The sequence below is a fragment of the Gekko japonicus genome, unplaced genomic scaffold, assembly GCF_001447785.1.
Source record: "Gekko japonicus isolate JY-2015 unplaced genomic scaffold, Gekko_japonicus_V1.1 scaffold2326, whole genome shotgun sequence".
Classification (NCBI taxonomy): domain Eukaryota; kingdom Metazoa; phylum Chordata; class Lepidosauria; order Squamata; family Gekkonidae; genus Gekko; species Gekko japonicus.
Window position 1 is genome coordinate 148,202 of NW_015165890.1, and position 18,288 is coordinate 166,489.

At 39.5% G+C, this 18,288-nt stretch overlaps 1 protein-coding gene across 3 annotated transcripts in view; it reads left to right on the forward strand.

Moving 5' to 3' along the window:
- RPS6KA3 (ribosomal protein S6 kinase, 90kDa, polypeptide 3) overlaps window positions 1-17,610 on the forward strand; it is a 66,215-nt gene extending 48,605 nt beyond the window's left edge. For 2 of the 3 annotated variants that reach the window (XM_015411333.1, XM_015411335.1), the window contains 12 exons: window positions 836-924; window positions 1,013-1,077; window positions 1,175-1,277; window positions 2,534-2,658; window positions 3,425-3,550; window positions 5,199-5,288; window positions 5,908-6,066; window positions 6,776-6,937; window positions 7,495-7,571; window positions 11,558-11,675; window positions 13,658-13,798; window positions 14,787-17,610. In XM_015411333.1, the coding sequence (XP_015266819.1) occupies window positions 836-924; window positions 1,013-1,077; window positions 1,175-1,277; window positions 2,534-2,658; window positions 3,425-3,550; window positions 5,199-5,288; window positions 5,908-6,066; window positions 6,776-6,937; window positions 7,495-7,571; window positions 11,558-11,675; window positions 13,658-13,798; window positions 14,787-14,909 (1,378 nt within the window). In that variant the 3' untranslated portion in view covers window positions 14,910-17,610. The remainder of the gene's footprint in view (window positions 1-835; window positions 925-1,012; window positions 1,078-1,174; window positions 1,278-2,533; window positions 2,659-3,424; window positions 3,551-5,198; window positions 5,289-5,907; window positions 6,067-6,775; window positions 6,938-7,494; window positions 7,572-11,557; window positions 11,676-13,657; window positions 13,799-14,786) is intronic. The other variant, XM_015411334.1, reaches the window with a different exon arrangement.
- The last annotated feature ends 678 nt before the right edge of the window (window positions 17,611-18,288 follow it).

Genomic DNA, 18,288 nt, shown 5'->3' on the forward strand with positions numbered 1-18,288 from the left:
AGAGACTCCCCCCCCCGTTTAATGAAGCTCCCAAAATCTACCAATAGGGAGTGCAAGAGTGGCCAATCCCTTCAGTGAAACTGGTTCTTTACCCAGGCTTGATCTCCTCTTGCTTGCCTTAGTGTCTCAGCTCCCTGAGGCTTTCAGCCCTGATGGGGAGGAGTCAGCAACAGCCAATCCCCAGAGGCAGCCCAGAGATGCTGTTTGAGGGCAGAAAGGTGGGATATAAATTTTGTAAAATAAATAAATCCCTCTTTTTAATCTGTATTCAACTCGTTACCCCTCTGCCACCTCATCACAGCAACTAGGCATGATTTGGAATGCCATGCAGTGAAATTTAATCAGTCTGATCTCTTTTTGAAGGTTGAGATTGTCAGATGCACTGAAATCTTATTGAGCCTTCCTTTGTTTTTTGGAGGGTTAACTGTGCCATCATATGCAGTGTCACTATCTATCTAAGTCCAGTGGTTTCAGCAGACAAAAGTAACTCTGCATAGGATGGCATGGGCAAAGCTAGCATTGTCTTCACATTTTACAGCCAGGATTTTTTTCAGCAAAGCTGAGTTTGCTAGCCTTACCCTTTCTGTATACAAAAATTATATTCATAGATTGCAGTATTTGCTTTACCAAATATTTCCTTCCCTAATTTTCTTTTGTTTCCTTCCTTACTCTAGGAAAGCTTTAAGTTATGTTGAGCTTTTTTGGGGTGGGCAAGGGGTAATTCTACATCCACAATATACAAGAGTTGTGTTTTGTAGACAATGTTGCTAAATTTCAAACAATCACAGATTCCGACCATAAAATATTTGCATGTTATTAATGTTTTATTATATAGAGCCAAACTTGGAATGCCCCAGTTTTTAAGTCCAGAAGCCCAGAGTCTTCTACGAATGCTTTTCAAGAGAAACCCTGCAAACAGATTAGGTAAGTATTTAATGAAGTTACCCTACCCTATCTCAAGTTTAAGTTTCTTATTTTTCTACTAAATATGTCCAATACTGGTTTTTAAAAGGAGCAGGTCCAGATGGAGTTGAAGAAATTAAGAGGCATCATTTTTTCTCCACAATAGACTGGAATGTGAGTAGGAATTAAAGTAAAAGAGCAAAATTTTCAATAATCATAAAATTCTTAATTGCTTTATGTTGTTCTATTATGTAACATTTGTTTATCCTAGAAATTGTACAGAAGAGAAATTAATCCACCATTTAAACCTGCGACTGGTAGACCTGAAGATACATTTTATTTTGATCCTGAATTTACAGCAAAAACCCCAAAAGGTGAGATACTTCAGCAAATATTACAAATTTGGTTACATAACGTTTAATATTCTATGGGGGCGGGGGGGGGGGTTTTGAGAACCAAACCCTTACTTTGCCTAAATTTTGCTATCTAGGCCACTTTTTCCTTGTAGAGGGGAATTATTTCTGTTCTTGAAGCCCAGATGGGAAACAAGTGGCTGAGAACACATGCAGAGCAAAAAGCAAGAGAAAAAGGAACAGCTCGATATATTTATTCTGCCCATGGCTTCACTGCTTGAAGTGCTTTCCTTATAATTGTTCAGTAGTGGACCACGTTTAAGAAACAGTTGTCAACAGAAGAAGAACCCTGTTAGATCTAACTAAAGCTCTGCCTCATCCGGCTTCCTGTTTCCTACTGTGGCCACTGAAATTCCACAGGAAGCCCACAGGCAGGTGATGGAGACCACTGTGTCTTCTGCAGAGACCCTCTAGCCTCTTAGTCATGATTAACAGCAAACTTGTTTAGTCTTCTAGTTAGTATGGTTGTCACATATTTTGGTAGCAAATTCTATAAATTAACTATGGCTCTGATCCTAAGAACTATGACCACGCAGTGCTTATAGAGGTGATATTTATTCACTTAGAAATCGCTGAGCATACCCTCACCTCCATACAGCCATGCCTTTTAAAATTGGGAGAATTTGATGACTATCATGGTACCACTGCTGGGGTGGTAGGGAGAGCAATCAACCCATCCCATGCATGTGTAAAGGGCTTCATTTTTGGAGGGACTGTTATACTTAGGAAACCTTCCTGTTAGCACTGTATATAGGGTTGCCAGACTCCAGGTGGTGACTGGAGATCTGGGATTACAACTGATCTTCAGGCGAGAAAGATCAGTTCAGTTGGAGAAAATGACAGCTTTGGAAGGGGAACTCTATAGCATTATACCCTACTGAAGTCCCTCTCCCCCCCCAAATCCCACCCTCCTCATGCTCCACCCTCAAAATCTCCAGGTATTTCCCAGCCTGGAGCTGGCAACCATAACTGTGTAGTCCAGCTCCTTGTTTCCATGGGCATAGTGGGTGGGATATGCTCACTGCAGTATACAAGCCTGCACACATCCCATGTGCTATAACTGTGATCGTTTCACTAGTTGTAAATAAATGCTGGCAAAATCGCAGATAAAGCCTGTTTGGAAAGAGGCACCTCTAGACATACATCAAAAGTACCTATATGTGGTTAACTGCAATATCATCTGATTCTCCAGGTAAAGTGTGTGTGTTTACTTTCAGACTCACCTGGTATTCCTCCCAGTGCTAATGCTCACCAACTCTTTCGAGGCTTCAGTTTTGTAGCAATTACATCAGATGATGAAACTCAAGCAATGCAGACATCTGGTGTGCACTCAATTGTTCAGGTGAATGTTCTTAATGAAGAGCTTTTTGTATTAGCACTGTGAGCATTGCAAGCAGAACAAATACTGCTTGTGCAGTTCTGCATGTGGATGCACAGACCCAAATTATATACACAGGTGGTTAAATTGCACATGCAGTTTATACAAGGACTTTATCTGCATAAAGAGGATTTTTGAAAGTGACTACATTTTCCTTATGCTGGCTTCTTGTATGAATGGCATGTAGAAGGAAAGTAGTCACTGAACATGTTGAAACCTGAATCTACACACGGGCTTATAGATTTTGGCCTTATTTTTTTACTGATATTTTGCTGTAAATCACAACCTCAAGACTGATAAGTAGTCTAAATTCTTCCCATTTGCAAAATATGCATCTAGCAATTTATAACATTGGCCCGCTTTCCCCCCCCCTCACACCTCTGTTTTAATTATTGTAGTCCTATTCCTGCTATCTAAATAGCCCTTGCTTTTACACGCCTGACTGTAATAGATCAGGTTTTTTTAATGTGCAGGTTTTATACAATCACTTATCTCATTCGTTACAACTTTTGCTGCATACCTGTGTCAAAATCTTCCACATAAAATATAGTAAGCAGTAAACAGGACTGTATTTCATTCACTAACTTTTATGCCAGAACAGAGATGAGAATAAAATTCAGTAAATATGACCTTTTTAAAAGTACCGTGTAGTTCACTAGTAATTGGTAAACAGTTCGTAGATATTAGATGTTTGTAAAGTATTCATTAATTGATAATGTTATTTTGGTAGCAGTTGCACAGGAACAGTATTCAGTTTACTGATGGATATGAAGTCAAGCAAGACATAGGAGTTGGCTCCTATTCCGTATGCAAAAGATGTATACATAAAGCAACAAATATGGAATATGCAGTAAAGGTAACTTTTCTTATAGCTAAGCATATTGTCAGTAAATCTGTGGTAGGGTTTGAGTTTGGGTGGATGAGATATTGGGAGCCATGGTTGTGGGTGAGTGTGTATATTATGAGTTTAGGAGAGATTACTTCCCCAGTTGAAGTGGTTTGGAGTAGGGGGCAGAAAACAATATGCTATCTAATAAAGTAGGTGAGGATGAGTTTAGAAGGAAGGCTCCCACTATGACTCCAATTTCATCAGTATTCAAACAATCAAAAGTGGCAGCAGGCCTGTAGCCACTGGGGGAATATTTGGGGGCAGTTCCCCCCGCAGATGAGTGTTGCCCCATGGAAATTTTTTTTAATGTAAGATGCGTGTGGGGTTTTCCAAAATGAACCCAGGGATTTTTTATTTTTATTTTTAAATGACCCCAGGCATAGTCAGGGAAGTTTCAGTCTCATTTTCTTTTTTTCTGGTCTGGTCTGAAAAATAAATAGGTTTTTTTAAATGGGAGAAATTAAATAGGTTTCTTTAAATTGGAGAAATTAAATTAAAATTCCAAAATGCAAGCCAGTGAGATTTGGAGATTCTCCCTACCTGGCTTACACAATAAAGTAGTCCAAAACTGAATCTTTCCAATCAAAAGGACTAGAGGTCACAGCGGAGCCAGAGCTGCTGCTTGTGCTGCTGCAAGAGGAGTAGCCAGCGCGGCTGGGGTGTCCCCTATTTCCCCACAACCCACCAACCAAAATTTTCTGACTACGCCCCTGAGTGGTAGGTCCAATGATCTAGAAAGATGACCATTTTTGTATAGCAGTAAGGAGTCCATGATTCTAGGCCTTTGAAGATTTAGATGCCTTGTGGCAAAGGTTTGTGAAGCCTACATGCAGATATTGAAGTGAAGCCCTTACAGTGGCCACCAAGCTACCTCTCCCCCAGCCATCTGGCTTGCTGAAGCATACAAAGCAGCTTCCAAAGAGATTCCACATTTCCTTCATAGAAGTACAGTTCCCAGAATTCCTTGGTTAGAAGCCATGAAAGTTAGCACAGGCTCATTTGATGGCCTCGCCTTTGACCTCAGATCCAGCCAGTGATGGAAGAGAGTCAATGAACTATTTATTATTGTCTTTTTATGATGCTGAATGGCCTAATTATTTGTTGCGATCCACCCTGAGCCCGTTTGAGGGAAGGGTGGAATATAAATTTGAAAAAATAAATAAGTTATTTTAACTCAGGAAGTCTGGGCTAAGATAGTCTCCACTGCATCTTCAAAGGCCCAGCTGTCTGGACCAGAGAGAGAAGATAGCATAAAGAAAATTGGAGCAAGGGTCCATCTAATCCACAGTCCTATTTCCTACAGTGGCCATGCAGTGCCTTCGTTGTGGAAGGGCAATAGCATTCTTCTGTTACTGTTCCCTTCCCCAGGAACTGTTATTCAGAGGCATACTCCAAGAAAAAGGTTGAAACCAACTATTTCCCTCTGTGACAGGAGGGTATACCAAGGACAGAACATATAAAGAGGCCAAATGCTGCTATGCTTGTCACAAAGACCCTAAAGCTGATTTTGGAAGGGGGTTAGCTCTCCCTGATGAACTTCCGAGTAGGAAGCAGTTGTAGGCTCAAACTGTTAACAGTTTAAGTTAATTCATTTAAAATCATATTTCCCGTTCAGATTATAGACAAGAGTAAAAGGGACCCCACGGAGGAAATAGAAATCCTGTTGAGATACGGACAGCATCCAAATATTATTACGCTCAAAGATGTAAGTAAGAATCTTCACTGATTTGGGGGGGGGGAGGGGAATTCAATCAATTTCAGCATGATGTCTTTTGTCAGGTTACAACTAATCCACTCACTTGGTAGGTACCCTGCATGCCATAACAGAGATCTTCTTTGCTCTGTAGAGTTCTCCATGAACTGCAGAGATCTTGAGGAGTGCTTGGTGTTTTCTTAGACTTCATGCTGGACTTCTTCAGACTGCAGTGAAGTACTGCTTCTGTCAATGTACAGTGTAAATGTTAAACAAACACTGTTCTCCCCTGACTTCTCTGCTGTTCATATGCATATTGTGATATACTTAATAAGGTTCACAATTTCTAGCTTCTTGCACTAATTTGCTGATCTTGGTAAATTTTGAATCAAATTTTGTGATAATTTCCAAAACTGCTGAAGGGTGGTCATATAACTTGGAAACCTGTTGGTAAGTACTGTCAGATATTGCCCAGAAATGTTTTCAGTTCTAATACCAATGGAATATTTTGTGGCTTCCTCAGAACCTGTGCCCCTTATTGAGGTTGCTTGTACAGTTGTAGAATCTTGTAGGTCACCTTCTGCGGTATGATATCATGGAACACTTTCAGTGATAACATTTCATTTCTCAGGTGTATGATGATGGGAAATACGTATACCTAGTGACAGAACTAATGAAAGGAGGAGAACTTCTGGACAAAATCCTTAGACAAAAATTTTTTTCTGAAAGAGAAGCCAGTGCTGTCCTGTTGACAATAACAAAAACTGTTGAATACCTCCATGCACAAGGAGTAAGTTTGCTTTCTTCAGTATTTTTATAAATGTATTATTTTACACTTACCTTTGACCTAATAGAAATATCCTTCTATCGTACAAATAACTTTCATTCTCCCAACTGTTTCTCTTTTCTGATATGTATTATTAGACACTAGTATTGCATTGTAGAAGTAACTATAAAGACTGAAAGAACAAGGAACTATGAACAGTAAATAGCTACATGAACATTGCTGTAAATTGTCAAAAATTGCATCCTTGTGGTAACAGCTTCACATAGTTGCTGCAGTGCCATAATGTCTGTGATCTATACAAGGGCAGAATCATACAAAAATAGCCAATGTAGAGACTTACTTATTTTAAAATGAAAGCTGTGAACCCGATAGACTTGATGGACAGATTGTTATAACTTAGAAGATATATCAATTGCTGATTTTAAAAAACCCTTGCCATCTGGAAGACTCATTGCTGCCGCATTGTATCAGTTGCCACAGTAGCAATAAGGATACCACACAAACCTATTCCAGTGTGCAAACCACCAAAATGAATGCTCATAATCAGCTGTACTAAATTTGAATGAAGGATTCATAATTATCTTCATAATATGAAGTCAATGAACAGACAATTGTAAAATAGATTATTGATGCTTGTTACTAAGCCACAGTTAAGCAAGAAAATAAAGAGTGTTTGGGTGATAGAAAAAACTTGTTTTTTGTTTTGCTTTAGGTGGTACACAGAGATTTGAAGCCTAGCAATATCCTGTATGTTGATGAATCAGGCAATCCAGAATCAATACGGATTTGTGATTTTGGCTTTGCAAAGCAGTTGAGAGCAGAAAATGGCCTTCTAATGACTCCTTGTTACACAGCAAACTTTGTTGCTCCTGAGGTAAATGGCTACTTTGACAAGAAAAAAAAGGGATATACTTTCATGATTCTTTGCCTAGTGCTGTACTGTATCTGCACTGGGCCTCCGTTATAGTTACTATGCATGTGCTGGCCCAACTGAGAAGCCTTCAAGGGACTAGTCAGAACATGAAGCATTTCTCCTCTTCCTGTAAGAGCACTGAGACTGCTGACAAGGCACCAGTGGGTGTGGTGAGTGGTTTTCTGCTCTGCTGTCCTCGACTCCCCGAAGCCAGAAACAAGGACTTTTCCTCTTACTCCTTTTTTATGTAGTTCTAGACTTTGACTTTTCTGAGGCTCCTAACTCTTATTGTATTTGATGGGAGTTTTCAGGCTTCCTTTTTCTATACTTCTGTTTTAGAATCCCCACACACAAGAGCTGTCTTCAGTCTAGTGGCTTATGTAATTGTTCAGATGTAGTTGTGTAGACTTAAAGGAAATCCACACTTCCAGATTTTTTTAAGTGACTGAAGTAATGGTAATAACCACAATCAATGTAACTTACTTTGTAGAAACTAATGGATGAATTGTTTTCCATAGGTTTTAAAAAGGCAAGGCTATGATGCAGCATGCGACATATGGAGCCTTGGTGTTCTGCTTTATACAATGCTGACAGGGTATGTCTGTGGGCACTAAGCTGAAAAGTCTTATATTGACTTGTAAAAATGGACCGAGAGTTCTTGATCTACTCAGAGATTCAAATCTTGAGGACCCATTCTTACCACATTGCCTCAGATGCAGATATGTTGAAACATAGGCATACACAATATTCTATTAAGATGTGTTTGCATCCCCTTGCTTTCCATTGTCTCTGTGTTTTCCCATTCTTCACCCCTTCTGCATGTCAAACTATTCATGCACTTGCATATGAACACGCACCTTTCACCCTCAACCATGATGCATACTAACACTACTCAGGAAGTAAACACAATCTGAATTAATCATTGATATTAGGCATTCCTACCGTTTTCCTTACATTAGCTTTTTAGTGGTAGGTGGCTTTTGGTGAGCAAGTCTGAAAAGTTTATTCAGCTTTTTACTAGTTGCTCAAATTTTACTGGGACTGGAAATCATAAGAATGTAAGTTATTAATAGAATTAACTAGTACAAGTTACTTTTACTTTTCAGGGTATAGGTAAGGTACACAATGAACAGCATCTTAACCTTCATCATATGGCTGTGGAAGGTCTAGTTAGATGCAAAATTAAGGGGCCCTTCAGATATTATTGCAGCAGGTTCCCTATGGCACTTTCCTACACAGTAATGTTGGAAATCCAAGGAGCACATGGGTAGGTCCTAGTCATGCAGAGCGGTAGAAACTCATTCCCACTGTTTATTGCAGTGACTTCATTGTTTATATAGTACTATCCAATCTGGTCAATTAAACATATTATAGTTCGTGAACTGTGAATAGAGACCCAGTGAATAGAATAGAGACCCAGTTAAGGGTGTTAGACTAGGATTTGGGAAATCCAGGTCTGAATTTGCACTCTGCCATGAAAGCTTGCTGGGTGACCTTGGGCCAGTCACACAGTTTCAGTGTCTCAGGACTATTGTGAGGATAAAATGGAGAACAATGTAAACCATTTTGGGGTCCCTACTGGGGAGAAAAATGGGGTATAACTGAATAAGTAAAAACAAGTTACCTGTTCAGCCACCACTTTCTCCATTTTGTAGATTTTTTTAAAAAAAGTATTATGAATGAGACCTATGCTGATCGTCCCCTTTAAGCAGCATGAACTTTTGCTTAGTTCACACTTATTATTACAAAAAAGATCTACCTGACATTATCTTCAGAGAGAACAACTGTTCCAAACTGTGTACTCCCATTCTCTCCAACCCATCCTCCAAATGGTCAGGCATTCCCTTTGCATGCATTCCGTCCTCTGTGTGGGAGCTGGAACAGCAAATCCTTTTTGTCCTTACTGCCCAGTCCTCTTTAAAAATAGTGGAGTAAGGCATTATATGCTCAACGGGTTTCCTGAACCCAGGGGGGCTGAAGGGGACAGCGGTTGTCCTGCTCTTGAAAAAACCAAACTCAGATCCTATGGACCTTACCAATTACCGCCCAGTCTCAAATCTTTCATTTCTGGGCAAGGTAATTGAAAGAGCAGTGGCTAAACAGCTCCAGAAATTTCTGGAGAATGCATCGGTGTTGGATCCATTTCAGTCCGGCTTCTGCCTCGGCCACGGGATGAAGACAGCATTGGTCGCCCTCACAGACGATCTCCACAAACAGCTGGAGTGAGGCGGGTCGGTGCTGCTGATATTACTTGATCTACAGCAGCGCTCGACACAGTTGACTATGATCTATTGACTTACCTCCTCGCCGATCCTGGAATCTGTGAGACAGCCTTGCAATGGCTCCCCTCATTTCTCCATGGTCGGGGACAGAGGGTGGCGCTGGGAGGGACAGTGACCTGGAATGTGGGGTTCCTCAAGGGGCACTTCTCTCCCCATGTTGTTTAACATCTATGTGCGCCCCTTCGCCCAGCTAGTGCGGAGTTTCCGGCTGGGATGTGATCAGTATGCTGATGACACCGAGCTGTATCTGTTGATGGGTAACTGGCCAGATACCACTCCCAGGAATCTAGCTGAGGGTTTGGAGGCTGGGGTGAGATGGTTAAAACAGAGTCGATTGAAACTGAATCCAGGAAAGACTGAGGTTCTGTGGCGGGGGGGGCGGGGGAGCCTTGATTGGGTTGCCAGCTTCTGACTCTTTTTTCTCTCTCTCTCTCTTTTTTTTTTGGTTTTAAATGTTTATTAAGAGAAAGTATAACATATCAAGAAATATAATAACTGCAAAACACTATACAACTGTCCTGAAAATCCAATATTACAAACCAACCAGTTAGTCATCAATACAAATGTTTACAACATATATCAACAGTCATAACAAACTAAGTTAGTACTAAATCTGATCACCTATACATAGATGCTATGTGAGCTATGATTCCCACAGAATTGAGTCAAGTTTAAAAGATAACATCTTCAGGAATCTGCTGCTCTGATTCACAAGAGGAGTCTCGACAGTAAGGTGGAGGGAGGGTGTGCCTCTATCACTAGCACAGGCCATTAGGAGCCTGGGCATGACTCTGGATTCTTCCTTATCCATGGAAGCCCAGGTTACCAACCTGGCATTATTCCAACTTCACCAGGTCAGGCATCTGGCTCCCTACCTGTCTCGCCCCTACTTAGCATGGTAATCCATGCAACTGTCACCTCCAGGCTGGACTACTGTAATTTGCTCTATGCGGGCCTGCCCTTGGAGCACCGGATCAGGTTCAAGGTTTTGGTTTTGACCTTTAAGGCCCTTAGCGGTCAGGGACCTATATACCTTTGGGACCGCCTTTCCCAGTATGCCCCTGGAAGAGCACTATGCTCAGGAAATAAGAACTTGCTGGTAGTCCCTGGCCAGAGGGAAGTCCGGCTGTCCTCAACCCTGGCCCCTACCTGGTGGAATGCTCTGCTGGAGGACATCCATGCCCTGCAGGAGCTATTACTTTCCTGCATACCTACTGGTATTTATTGGATTGTTTTAATTTAGTTTTATATTGAGATTGTATACTATTCTGTTGTAAGCCGTCCTGAGCCCTACTCGTAGGGAAGGGCAGTCTAGTAAATCTAAATTAATAAATAATAAACTATTATTACATCCTGCCCTGGTAATGCTGATTACCATGATTACTTCAGCAATTAAAGTTATGAACACAATTCATGTAATACTTGTTATTTAAGACCAACCAAATGATACATAAACAGTTAGCAAGCTTTCAACTCCACGAGAACTCTCCATCAGGGCAGGTATTATCCCCCCCCAAAAAAAAACCCCATTTATTGTGTTCTTGGCTTTTTGGCTTTTACTTTTGGACCAACATGTCTGAAAACATCTAGAATGGCCAAATTTCTTGAAAAAGTTCAGAAGCCCTTTGAGCATCTATGGCTTGTCACACACAGAACATAAGGAGAGGGGGCCAGGTCAATTAAACTTTTTCGGCTTGTTGGTGGAGGTGACAGGTGGGAAGGGGAGGTTTGCAGTGGATGGGACAGGATCCTGGCACCTGAAGTTCATATAACAGTAAAAGTGGTGTTGCTGGCAATCCAGTTGTTAATTTCCAGTACTGAGCATTTTTCCTGTTTCTGACTTCAAATATAGAATGTACTTTATTTTGCTTGTTTTTTCTCTGAAACTACCTTTGTCAACCTCAGTAAGGTGGCACAACCACTTTCTAAAGTACACATAGCCGTGTGTTACGTACTCTGTATTTTGATTATTAATAATGCTTGTTGTATTACTTTTATAATAGTTTGAACTCAACAAGAAATTGTAAATAACACTTAAATTAGTTGCTGTAGATTTTCTGGGTTGTGTGGCCGTGGCCTTGGCATTGTAGAACCTGACGTTTCGCCAGCAGCTTGTGACTGGCATCCTCAGAAGTATCACACAGAAAGATGGAGTACTCTCTGTGTCAAGGTGAAATGTCAGGTTCTACAATGCCAAGACCACAGCCACACAACCCAGAAAATCTACAGCAGCTAATGAACTCTGGCCATGAAAACCTTTGACAACATATTAACACTTAAAAATTCTTTGTTTAATTAGCTACACTCCCTTTGCAAATGGCCCTGATGATACTCCAGAGGAAATTTTGGCACGAATAGGTAGTGGGAAGTTCTCTCTCAGTGGTGGATACTGGAATTCTGTTTCAGATACAGCGAAGGCAAGTATATGTTACGTTCTTTTTGTTGCTATGTCAGATGCATTTTTGAATAACATTTTATGATAACATAGGAAAGAATACAAGGTTTTATATGCCTTAAAAATATGGTATATATTTTTTAATTGACCCTGAATCTTTCATTTTAGAAAAAGGTATGTTTAGAAGAAGAAATTATACTATAGCTGTCATGTCATCCTTGTCTGGAAATTCTCCGAAGAATGGCTTATTACTGACACTAATGCTCCAGAAGTACCAAATAAAATTTCAGATGTGAAATCCCTGCCCCATGTTTCCTACTTTTTGGGTTAGGACAGATTTCCCCTCCTACAGTGTTAGAAATGAAACTTTTTTGCGTTGTCCTATATACACTGAAGAGAGCCATTTTGCATGGAACCAACTAAGTGGGGTGGAATCAGGGCTAGAGTTAAGGGGTTAGAAAATGGTGACTCCACCATCTGGGTTAACAGGCAGTTTCACCTTCCTCAGCTGTGCTGCATACTGTACCCTAGTTAGTCTGAAATTGATAAAAATAAATTTGTCTCTACTGGTATAGTCTGTACATCATACAGTCTCTCTGGCCTGTGTATCTTGAGGGTATGCTGGAATCTGAAGAAGAGCAAAATATAAAGCCATGGAGAATTGCCATCTGCTTTATGCTTCCCACTCCCTGCAACTGCTTGGGGCTCCTACCTGGCATAGATTATGTGTAAATGTGTTTCCCCCATTCTTTCCTTTAATTTCCCCCCTTCCTTTGTAAACACAAGTAGTAGCAGGGAAAGGCAGGAACTGGGAACACTTTGGAAAATAATTTACACACAAACACTTGCCTATGGCAGCACTCAGGTGCACACACAGACATGCTAAGAGGGGAGATGCATGGAGGAAGCAAGGCCACCTTGTCCAAAGTTTGCATGCAGTGATAAGAATCTTGACTGATGTGGCTACAGGAATTTACATTTAAATGAGGAAAGAGTAGGTAGCCCTGCATCGGGTGCATGACTGTGGCTGTGGTTCAGTGGAAAAGCCTCTGCTTTGCATGGAGAAGGTTCTAGGTTCAATCCCCACCATCTCCAGTTATAAGGACCAGGCAATAGGTGATATGAGAGACCGCTGCCTGAGACCCTGGAGAGCTGCTGCCTGTCTGATTTGGTAGAAGGCAGCTTCAAATGACTTGACCTCATCTCCAAACCTAAGAGAATGGAGAGGGAAGAAACATGGCTTGGAGGAACAAAGATAAGGCCAATCAGTCTGGAAACAGAACTTGAGGCTCAGCTCTGTTCCATCCATTCTGCTACAGTTCAGCTTTATGGCTACATTTTCGTACCCATTCTAACCATTTCATGGGTTAGAATTTTAAAAAAGGTTTATTTTCTCTTCCAAAAGAACACTCATTTTCTCAGAAAGAGGCAGGTGCCCAAACTACTGCTTTGAAATAATAAAATTAGGTTTTAAGAGGATGTCCCTGGAACCTGAGACTATTGACGAAGATCAGTGATGATCTAAATAAATATGCCACATGTATGGATCCAGCAGTGCACAACTGGAAACATAAATGGACTTAGCACGGTTTCACTTGTGCATGATGTTGTGCAACACCTAGCACTTTCCTCCTGTATGTTATACTGTGAAGAAATTGGTGGGACAAGATTTTGTGGAAGCGCAAGTGGGGATACAATTAAGTTACACTTATGCAAGTAGCTACTGTGATCTTTTTCTTGCATTTCTTGTGCAAGAGCTCAAATGCAAGTGGAAATCTTCAGCTGGATCTAAACTATTTTATCCTTTTATTTGGATCACCCTTTGTAATTTTTTTTCTAATTTGATAAATGAACTTTCTCCTTGTCTTGTTTTCAAAAACTAAATTGGAATGACCTGAAACACTTTAAGGTGACCTTTGATCTGTATACTTGATATTACATGCCTTTTACACATTAAAAGCCTGAAAACTTGCTTACTTGATTAAATAACCTCACTGTTCACAGGATTTGGTTTCAAAAATGCTTCATGTTGACCCTCATCAGAGACTGACAGCTGCCCAAGTTTTAAAACATCCATGGATTGTTCACTGTGATCAGCTGCCTCAATTCCAGCTAAACCGGCAGGACGCTCCACATCTTGTGAAGGTAAATAATACTTGGGAACTGCTTTTGAAATTCAGCTGTGAACATTCTGTTTTCTTTAAAAAAAAAACAACACCTCTGCTCTCAACTCTACTGTTCTCTCAAGTATCCCCCTCTCTGACTGCACCTGCCAAGTTACCTACTGGCTTAAGTCTGAACTTTGTTTATATGTCTCTTGCATATTTTCTTAGTCTGCTGTCCCAGCACTAATTTGTTCATACACCATGATGAGGACAACAACTTTTGTAAAAAGTCCTTCTTGGAATTATGTATGTTTGACAGGCAAGGCATTTACTTGGATCTCAAAGGACAAACCATATTACTGATACGTGGAGGCATGAAAAACCATGGAAAATTAGGCTAGATATATCTTGTATTTTTAATTTTTTACTTATACTGAGCTAATAATATGCAAATCATGTTTTAAAAGTAGAATAGAAAAAGCATGCAAAGTAAGGCACCAAAGGCTAATACACTGGCTTGATGCAGGCATCATGCTGCCTGAAAACTGAAGCATGTTAGGTAGCTTTGTGCTTTCCTCTCCACTTGCATAGGCATTGCTCCTTTACCCCACTGAGTTTCAGAACGAACTTATGGTTATTATGACTTTCACTTTTTTTTTTTTTTTTGCTTTCAAGTTGCAGCTGACTTATGGCAACTCCATAGGGTTTTAAAATCAAGAGATGTTCAGAGGTGGTTTGCCATTGCCTGCCTCTGTGTAGCAACCCTGGTATTCCTTGGTGGTCTCCCATCCAGGTCAGGGCAGCACTTCACTAACATTTAACATTAAGTACACTCAGGGTCAAATCAGTTTGCAAACCCAGTTCTATATTAGCAAATTTATACTTTGATGCTAAATGTAACATAAGACCATTTTGATCTGTGCAATGCACTTCTGTATTATTAAGCACAGTTGCTTGTTTATAATAAAAGTAACCCCTGATTACGGAGTAGTATTTAACAATTTTTTTAAAACCCTTTCTATTTCTAGGGTGCCATGGCTGCTACATACTCTGCATTGAACCGGAATCAGTCACCTGTTTTAGAGCCAGTGGGCCGCTCTACACTTGCTCAGCGAAGAGGTGTCAAAAAAATTACCTCAACTGCCCTCTGAATTTACCTCAATTGAAAATTTCGGTACCATAGTTAAAGATGATAGCACAAATCTTGGCAACAGGTAGCACATATCCAAGATACCTGCAAGCACACTGTTCCAGCTGGTACCTGTTATGCTGCTGTTTCCTGCTTTCATCTACTCTTGCTTTAAACTGCTGATGGTAAAGAAAAGAAACATTGCCCTTCAGATGGAATGTAAAGTGGAATCAATGGAAAATGAACATGGTTGTGAGAGAAAATTATGAACACTTCTCACATAAATACACTGAATAAAGCACTCTGCACCATATAGCATTATTTTTATAGGGAATGTTTCTGGTCCCTTTAAAATATTCTTTGTTACATGTATGGATGGACCGTTTATGTTAAGCACTTAGCTTAAACAATCTGTTTATATGAGCACTGTATTATTTGTGCCATCCAGCATTTTATATGTTTTGTAAACTTACCATAAACAGTACACTTCTATACTGTTTCTTTTACATGCCTTCTATTTAGATTAAAGGACAATTAAATCTGATTAAACCGTTAATCAGTATGGTTGGACATCTCTAAAGCAGCTAGACTGTTAAACAGCTATTGAATGTAATATTGTGAATAAACGTTTCCCTTGCCTGTGTCTCTCCCCACAGATACATTGTTTAGGAGTCATAAGAAACTAGAGGTGTTATAGCATTTAAAGCTATAACAGGATTCTCGCTATCACACGTGCACTGAACTGAAGTGAAAAAGTAGTTATCTGTGTGTTGCTAGTTCCATTGTCCTTTTTGTTGACTTTGGAAGCCATGGCAGAATAGTTTTATTTCAGTTCAGGTTTTACCTGTAATTAGTCATTCTTTAACTTCACTGCTTTAAAGAGGAGATGTAATTCTTGTGCAGTGCTGAAGGGCAGTAGGAGGAAATGTCACTTTTAAAGCTGCAGTAGTACATGGTCCGATAATGAGTATGCTAGTGGATTTTTCTTCTGTGATCAGGCAATCACTAAAGCAGATCTGTTGTACTTGGGCTACTTTCAAGCTGCAATCAAAAGTAGCATGAATGTGCCCAGAGTCTGTGTGGCCAGTTATTATGAGCTTTGATGGACTACAGATTAGCAACCTTGTTGTTCATGTTATATAATCAGGAACCAAGTAAAAACAGAGCACCATTTTCAGTTTTTATCATCTTTTTTGTAAAGATGAAATAGCAATATATGTTCAACTTCTTACCAGTCCCAACATCTTGGGTACACTTTCTGGGAAACATTGATCAAAATGTGCAATGTACTGAAGAGCAGCATAATTTCGATGGATCACCCCAGTATTCTACCAAAGAAATTATTATTTATGTAATATTTGCCCATTGTATTTTGTCAATAATGTAGTCACCATTCAGTGTGTTATGGGAAATGACAGCAAAGAGAAGTCTGGCATCCTTGGTCTTGGCACAAATGCTTATCTTCCTTCTGATCCTAGAATACTATGATTTTTCTTGTTCTTCCTCTTCAGATTTATCTGTAGAAAACCACTTTATCTTACATCCTTTTGCCATAACATGCTCATGTGATTACTTTTTCTATTCCATCTACTATATGTCAGCATTTTTGTTTTGTTTCAGGTGATCAAAAATAATACAGCTTTATTCAGCACTGGTTATTTAAAAACATTATTGCTATTTTAAGGAACTGATCATTTTTTCTTTTTTGCATCTGAATAGTTTGCAATCGTATCTCTCTCATTTATTTATTTTTGAAGCTACCTACTCTTCTGTGGATATATTTTCTCTTTAGGTCTGCCACCCAGGGACCTTTAATTTATTATTGTTTGGTGAATTTTGGTCTTTAGAACCCCATTTAAAATTTTTTTGCTATGCTTGGAATCTTTTAAAAACCTTCTCCATATGTTACCTGCAGCCTTCATTGCAGTGATAAATACAAAACTCTTAAACCCGAACAGACCTGAACATTATTCTAATTTTTCTGAACACTTCATATTGAGTTTTGGAAGAATTTACCTGATAATCTGAGAGGTATATCCACTGTTTGTACTTGTTAGTTTTTAGTGTTCTATGCGAAGAATGAGCCATCTGCATTTTCTTAGTGGGAGATTATTGAGTGGTGGTCTGTAAAATGATCTCTTAATTTTCTTCCTTTGATTTTTATGTACAATTTTTAAATAGATTGCTGCTATTACCTATGTGGTCCTTGATGTTTCATCCCCAGTGTATCATTAGCATCTTAGCACCATTTTGCCTCTGAAGCACATCTGATGCAATTCACAGCTAAATAAACAGAATTTGTACTGTGTATCTGACTTCTGAAGGGGCACATTAAAAAGTGTGCATTGTTTTGATGGAGCGTTTGTTTTTCACACACGTTTTAAATTATTGTGAAGGAAACCAATCTTATCACTTTCTGCAAAGTCAACCATACTGAGTGTGATCATGCACAGGCTATTTGAAGTCAAGAAAAAGGGTAACAGAATCTTTAAACTGAGAAGAATGTTGACATGTTTGCAGCTAGTTGAGGACATCCAGGAAGGTGGTTAGTTCTCTAAAGTTCATTCTGTGACAAGGTAAGATTAACCAGAAGCTAGAAGGCTTTCCCCCTTTTTACTAAACAGCATGCATACAGTAGTCTATGTATCCTATGCCTTGGGAAATTTTAACTGATTTCCATGCAATATTCTTCCCTAACATTTCATCTGTCTCAAGGAAACTGTTCCGGTTAATTAGAGAAATTCAAAAACTCTTTTGAGGGTTGGCTTCTTCAATAATATCTAGTATTTAAAGGTGTTCGCCCTTTCATTAGTAAACACTATTCCTTGTATAAGTATTCCTTGTATAAGACTCTTCTCAAGAAAGAGAGATTACTTTGAAATCATAATGGTTGCATTCAAACTTATCCATTCTTTTATATTTTGCTCAGGCTTTGCAATAACAAGTTTCTAGGCCAGAAATCCATTTTAGCACTCTTCTTTGAGTGAAAAATTGTATCTGACTGCAAAAGGATGTGAAGGCCAGTTTTCCTAGGTGTACTCCCATAGTTCCTTTGTTCAGCATTGTCCTTATACAGATGACCTCTTCCTGAATTTTGCTATATAGTATCTTAGCTTCTTGGTCAGTATAATCTTCATTTGTTTCAAACAAAACCTATCTGATTTTATAACTGATTTTCCTTTACTGTGTAGTCACATGCTAATATGGGAGGAAAGCATTTCCAAGGTTGCACTGAGTGTGATTCAAAAAGTATCAAGCTCACGGGAGAAATGGGTGCCTTCAAAAGATTTTATAGTTGAAGGTGACTCTCAAGATCGCTGCAGTATTTTTAAAGGCTTAGATTTTGTTTCTGATCACTGCTGGCAGTGATCATACAGCAATGTTTTCTTTCTTTTTATAAA